Raw genomic sequence first — 7358 nt, forward strand, 5'->3', positions numbered from 1 at the left:
TAAAGCAATGGAACAGGCTACCTAGAGGTGTTGTAGAATCTCAATCCCTTGAAATTTTCAAGAGCAGGTCAGACAGATGCTTGGCTGCGATGGTTTAGTCGTGGATGATCCTGTCTTCAGTGCAGGCTGGAATAAATTACTTCATCAGGTTCCTTTGAGCCCTACTTTCCTATGAACTTAAACTGATGTATTTCAATTAATATAGTAAATCACTGAATATGATCTTTTCTACTTTACTTGGCTGTAGTAAGACCTAACTTTTTCTGCCTTTCTCCTACTCCCCCTCCAGGGTGTTCCTGTTATGGCAATAAGAAACAAGATGATTTCTGAGGGGTTAGACCCAGATCTACTTGAGTAAGTAATACTACTGTCTTTTAATTTGATGTGGCTAGAGTGCTTGTAGAGTTTCTTCTGCTTCATACAATGATAATGCACTGTGAGAAAAGCAATGATAATGTTGAGCCCAAATCATAAAGCAAGCTGCGAAGAACCCAAAGCAAGCTGTGAAGAAGATACCGCTGAAAGCTGCTGTTTGAATAATTTCATATAGTGCTACAACTTCCTAGTAAAAGTTGGTCAGGATCAAAAAAGTGGCAGAGAGTACACTTTTGGTTTTCTTGGTTTTTAAAGGTGTTTTATCCAGGTTTTTTTTTTTTTACTTTACAACCAAACTATTAGCACTTCGTTCATTTTTGCCTCTTATGTGATAGATGGCATGCTTCTTGCCAGATTCTTTACTTTACTAATGGACATAAATTGACTGTCATCTTGACTTGAACTTGCAATTCCAGAAGTTATAATCATTTTGAATGTAAATCAGCGGTGCTCAAACCTTTTTGTTAAGCAGGCCAGATGGGCAATGCCTGGTCCCTCCATGGGCTGGATTTGGCCAGCAGACCCAATTCAGTACCCAGGGCAGGTGCAGCAGGGCTCGATCCAGCTGTGCAGAGAGGGGCAGGGGACAGCTTGGTTTCAATCCAGCTGTGTGGAGGAAGAGTTATGGCCCAGCTCCAACTCACTGAGTGGGGCTTGGGATTTTGGCAGCAGGGAGTGGCAATATTAATTGCCACTGCTCCCCTGCCATGAAATTTCCCAACACTTGTGGGGAGCCCTATGGCTTCATGGGCCAGAGGTTAATTTAATGTTTAATAATTGATTTAACAAATTTAATGTGTAGGTTGGGGTGGATATTGAAAACAAAGATACTATTTTATGAAGTCACTTGTCTGCCCATAAGCACATTATCTTTGGATTTCTCTTGTGTTTATAGGTGGAAGGAGCAGGTATAACTTTAGAATCAATGTAACCGTATAAGAAGTTTACTAAAAAAAATAAATGTTGTGTTGAACAGTAAGCTTCATACATAATGATCACTAAACTGAATATGTAACACATTTCTGAGCCTTCTGCAAACAGAAGTACCAAGGTATCAAGGAGTCTGTTTCTCCTTTTTAATTTGGTGGAATGAGATTTGTATTTTACAACAAGCCTGACATGAAACAAACACTTCTTTGTAATAAGATTTACAAGTTTATCTTTAGGAATAACTGCTTAAACAGAACATGTTTATCTGATCCATAAAATTGTTAAATAAGGAAACAGAGAATAAAAGTGTAAGGGAAAAGGAGGCAAGGAAAACTGTTTGAAAATCCTAGATACTTGGTAAGTTCTTCAGACTTCTCGCTCTTTCTTGTTTAGAGAAAATTGGTAATAGCCCAGGCTTCTAATCAAATTAATCTGAAAGAGTGTGAATAGCAAAATAGAAGCTAGAAGTTCTTAAAACAAACAAACAAAACTAAACCTGATATTAGCTTTTTTTGCTTTTAGAAGTACTTTGAAATAAATAGTACACTCACCCTCCGCCCGCCCCCCCCCCCCCCCCCCCCCCCCCCCCCCCCATACAACACTGACACTTTTTGATTGAGACAAATAGAACATCATTTGGGATCAACCTCAGTCCCTCCCTAAAGGTCCTACAAATCACTAAAATCTAGGTAGATTATTTTAAATGTGTTAATATGGAAATCTCTTTCTAACCAACTACCCTGTAAAAAAAACAAAACAAAAAAAAAAAACAACTAACTATTGGTGTGGGGGAGGATGAATATCACTTGCTTTTAAATCTGGAAGCAAGCATTTTGATAAATTTGAAAACACTAGAAAGTGTTTTAGTACCAAAAAAGGGCAGCCTTCTCTTTCCCTGTGTTTTATCCACACAAATGTGTTAGAAGTAAGGCTTCTTCTCTCTTACTTAACAGCCCTAATGCATGGCATTTCAGAACACTGTGTTAGGTCCTTGTGACAGTCTGGTCTGTTCTTCTAAATTCCACTCTTTTATTAATAAAGGTTACAATAATACTTTAGTTTTTCTTGCAGGCAATCTGACTTCTCCAGATGCTTTATAATGTCAGAGTTGACTTCTCTGAAGGCAGCACTTCCTTTCTGCACTGGAGAGGAACCATTTCTAGTAGGGTAGAGTTCTCTTTCTTTGCTGTTTACCTCTTTGTCATCCATCTCTCTTGCCCACTATTGTTCCACAACTTTCCGAATTCCATCTTTTCTTTCCGTATCCAAATTTCTGTGCGTATCCCCCCCCCCCCTTTTTTTCTTATTCTTCACACTTTCAAAGGTGTCTTTTCCTGCACTTTCGAACTTCAGGGCTCAGTACCTATCCCTCTGATCATACCAAAGACCCTCCTCGGTCAGTCTTCCCAGGTAAGATTGCTCCATAGTGCTTTCCTGTCTCTCCATTACAATGGAGGTAAGAAGTAATGTTGAAGGGTGGCCTCTAGATGAATTTGCATGGGAAAGCTTTTGCTTTTCTAAAGGTATTTGTCAGGTACTTTAGAATGCTGCCCACATACCTTTGGTACTTTTAAGCACCTAAATCAAAGCAAGTAAAATGTAAGAGTTCTACGGCAAGAAGTGAGAGATGAGCACTGAATATAGAACTCCAACACCATCACTGATGTCCCAGCTGCTAAGACAGTCTGTGTTTCGTCATACTTTGTATTGTAGATGTCAGTTTACTGTGAACTCTTAGTTAGTTAGTTTTCACGAATCTAAAAATCCACACCTAAGAGGGAGGCATCTTCCATCCTTTTATGCAGACTGTATGCATAGTTTTATCCGGATAGCTACTACATCAGTCTTGGAACCTGACAGATTTTACAAGCTAGGCAGTGTTAAGCATGGTAAGTTCTTGTGAGATCTCCAAGGAAAGCAAGGCCCCCTGCTGCCAAATTTGGCTTCCTAGCTGCTAGATTTCTGGACCCATGGACAGCCCCAGGCTCTGTGCACTGGATGGGACATGCAATCCCAACTTGCCAGGTTGAGCAATGACAGAGCTGGGCCCTTGGAGCCCAATTCTGGTGCATGGCAGGGAGGAGGGAGCAGGACTAGGCTCCTGGGACCCAATTCTAGCATGCATGGGGCAGGAGGAGATAGTGCTGGTCCCCTAGGATCCAACCCAGCACATGGGGGCCAGGAGGGGGCAGTGCTGGGCCCCAGGGCCCAATCTGGCCTTTAGACTGCCCCTTTGCCACTTACCTGGTCCACAGGCCCACAGTGTTGAGCACCACTGTCCTAGTCTATTGTCATACTCCAAGTGGCCAAAAATGTTGCAAGAACCAAAAGTAGTCACAGTTTGTGATGCCTGAAATGGGAGGATGTCTGCTTGCTTATTGTACATCAGGAATTCCCCTGCAAGGTATTGGCTTGCATATCAGGCTGCTGCTTCTTGATTTTTGGAGTGGTGTCTGCAAGTAGGCTACCTCAGCACTCATCCCAGCACAGCTGATCCAGCTCCAAAATGATGTCCATTTATAGTAGGGGTGGGCAAAATACAGCCCACAGGCCAGATGCAACCCACCAGGCCATTCTATCTGGCCCACGGGGCCCCTAAAAAATTTAGAAAATTAATATTTATCTGCTCCTGGCTGCCTGTCAGGAGCCTGAGGCAGTAGGGCCCAAGGGAAGCTGACAGGACTTGGCAGGGCAGAAGCAAGGCCCGCCCCCCCACAACTGGAAGCCCTGTGCTTAGCAGAGCCTTCTGGTCTGGGCCTCTGGGGCTGTTCCTGACCCCCTGCGCCCAAGAGGGAGAGTCAGATAAGAATGAGGATGGGAGTGGGGAAGGCAGGGGAGGGCTGGAGGCGATCGCCCCAGTCCTCAGGGCTGGGCCCAGCCAGCTCCCGCTGAATCCCACAGTCCTGCCATGCAGCAAAGAGTCACGTGGTGCTGGAGTGGCTGGCAGTCAGCAGGAAAGCACGAAAATGGCATCTATAGGAGGGGGTGAGTGGCAGCGAGTGGGAGCACAGGGACAGCTGGGCAGGAGCTCAGGGCCCGTGCCAGTGGCCTGGGGCCAGTGCTGGCAGGGCCCAAAGTGGGGCTGCAGGAGTACAGGGTCTGGCACCAGCTGTGCTGGAGGGGGACAGGGGTCATGCACCCCTGGCATCCTGCTCTGGGCTACACTGGCACTGCCCCTCCACCACCACCCTGTAGCTGCCGTTTCCCTGCTTTTCTGCCAACTGCTGGCTGCTCCAGGACCACGTGGCTCCCAGCTGCACCGTGGGAGCATGAGGCCTACGCCAGTATCTGAGGGTTAGGAGTGGGAGGGGGGCATGTGTGTGTATTTATAGGGCAAGTCCCACATGCACATCCCACCATACACATGTACCCACATACCCCCTTGCACTGCCATACCCACAGATCCACACACACCCACATGCTCCCACACCCACACACCTATCCACCCACAGCCCCCCACAATATACAATTGTAAGACTTAATTTTAAGCTATTGTGCAATCATCTCTATGTACATTACACAAATGCATGTAAATCAGGACGAAAATATTTTTTGAAATCAGATTAATGAAAGTTGTAGATGTTTCCTTTTTAGAATACAACTTGGTATCTTTCTGATTCCGAGATAGCAAAACCCCTTGCTGAAAAGAGTACTTCTGAGGGGAAGAGGAGGGACTTCTGGTCACAAGATGGTGACCAGGGGGCAGGGCACCTGTCAAGGGGCAGGGCTACCCATGTGCCCCTCAACAGCTTGCCAAAATCGGTAAGCGGCCCTCTGTCCAAAATGATTGCCTGCCCCTGATTTATAGCCTTAGTGACCTAAGCAGTTTTCTGACAGGCTCCAAGATGTGCTTTCAAATTGACCTCTGCTAGGTCCTAATATCTAATAATTTACAGGCTCTGAGACGTAATTCCAGTTGTGTGAAGTAATTATAATCAAAACTATATCTTTTATATCACACATTATAAACTCTTCAGGTAATAAATTGTAAACTATTGACTGACTCTTTGTATAAAATGTATTTACTTGGGTACAGATGGTAAATAAATGAAGCTATTGATAGCCTTATGTTCATCATAATCATCATCTTCCTCCTCTTCCTAGAATTTAATCAGTATAATCTTGTCACTTGTAGGACCCCAAATGCTGCTGTTCCTGCTTGGGGAGATGATGCAAATGCAGGAGAAAGTTCTGATAGTGAATCTTCCTTCAGTGACTAAAGAAATCTATTTCGAAATCTATTTCAACCTTTGGAAACTTCTGATAGGTGCTGACGTCTGCAGTTGTATCATAATTGAAGACTTCCTACTCATGGAATGTAGGAATAATTGTATATCAAATAGCTTTCTTATGTTAGTTTGTTTTTTATGGAAGTCCTCCACAATTCCTTTCACAAAATTTTAGTGGGCAACATGACTGTAAATTAATTTTACCGTAAATATAAATTATAAATTCAGCTTGTGTGATAACATTAGCTCAGATTCTTCTATCTTGCAGAAGTAAAATATATGCTATTCATATACAAGTTACATGCAGTATAATAAGGTCTTTAAAAAGATGTTTGTCTAATATTACTACATTTGTATATAATCATGTTTTATTTTTAATATCTTTATGTTCCCCAGTTAGCCATTTTAAGTAACTTTCTAAAATGGAATACTTTAATCTTGGACTGCTCCACTGTGAAGTCTCCTAAAGTATGGATTAATATGTACATGATACAGCAAGTGTAGCAAGGAAGTGTGAACTAATTATGGTGATCATGAACATTTGGAGTTCTGTTTCTAGCAAACTGATCTAAAAGTCTAAGAGGTATTAAAAATTATATCTTCTATTTTCAGAATGTAAACTAGTGTTCCGACTACATGCTAAACCAGAGAATCTCCTGCTCAAAAAAAAAAAAAAAGACTATGTATACAAATTAGTTTTATATATGAAAATTCCATGGTTGTTTTGAAAATGGTACTGTAAAATAATTAGCGACCAGAAGACTCTTCTTCTGAAATGCCAGGACCTTTCACTGTTGGTTCACCGTGACACAGGTGGGTAGCAACCAAAAGTAGAAACCACTTTCTGACAGCTGTTTGACTTATTTGAAATGAAGTGTGGTCTGTCTAGGTTGTTTTGGATAGGAAACCATCTCAGAATTGGTGCCCTTAATGAAAGTTTCAGTGAGGAATCAATAATTAAGTTTACATAGATAATCCAGCCTCTTGCTTCTGGAAGTGGTCTCTCCAAACCAGGTTGGAGCTACATTTTTGGCAACAGGATTAGGAAACTAATTTTGTATATGATTTACCCAAAGAGCAAACCTGTTTCCAGAGCACTTAATTCACTGCATGGGCCAAAGAACATGAAATTCTTTAAACTCTTGTATGGTACCAAGTATTTTACATCAGTATCTTCACTGTAGTATACTTGGTCTCATTGGGTTATAAATTAATTCTTATCCTCAAGTCTTCTAGTGTGACTATAACAGTGCTACCATGTTGGTGAGAAGATCATTTAAATATACTTCTGGGTTTTTTCGCATTTGTCGTGAAACAGAAGAGGCAAGACCTATAAGTATAGCTGATTACTAGCCAATATGTCTGCTTTTATTAATAAATCAATACCTTTTGCCTTGAGCAGCTATTTATGCCACTTTACTCCAGCAGGTCAAATGCACTTTCATAAGAATAACACTTATATGAACAAAATGGACAGAGGTTAATTGTATATCTAAAATTTATGAATGAGTAAATGTTAAGAGATTAAGTTTTAAACTAACTTGAGCTAACTAACATGTTTAGCAAAAGATAAGAAGTATTAACATATGTTGGCAATAAATAGTTCTTTCAAAACTTACGTGTATGTTGTAGTGGTCTTTCAAAACCACAGAGAGAGAGAGAGAGCTGAGCCCCTACTAGCTCCTGAGGTTCTAATAGTGTCTTCAGTCTTGTTTTAAGTTAATGGCAGCTGTAGGTACCATACCATTTATTTATTCATTGCCTGTTTAAACTTCTTTAAATAGTTCATACTTTGTCTTCTGAAAGAGCCAACAGTTACTGGGC

General features: G+C 41.7%; 1 protein-coding gene across 2 annotated transcripts in view; it reads left to right on the forward strand.

Annotated features, from left to right (window-relative positions):
• The window catches only part of WASHC3 (WASH complex subunit 3), a 30947-nt gene extending 23795 nt beyond the window's left edge, over window positions 1-7152 (forward strand). For both annotated transcript variants that reach the window (XM_006277264.4, XM_014608465.3), the window contains exons 6-7: window positions 290-354; window positions 5441-7152. In XM_006277264.4, coding sequence (XP_006277326.1) covers window positions 290-354; window positions 5441-5525 — 150 coding nt within the window. In that variant the 3' untranslated portion in view covers window positions 5526-7152. The remainder of the gene's footprint in view (window positions 1-289; window positions 355-5440) is intronic.
• The last annotated feature ends 206 nt before the right edge of the window (window positions 7153-7358 follow it).

Source organism: Alligator mississippiensis, chromosome 4 (genome assembly GCF_030867095.1).
Source record: "Alligator mississippiensis isolate rAllMis1 chromosome 4, rAllMis1, whole genome shotgun sequence".
Lineage (NCBI taxonomy): Eukaryota > Metazoa > Chordata > Crocodylia > Alligatoridae > Alligator > Alligator mississippiensis.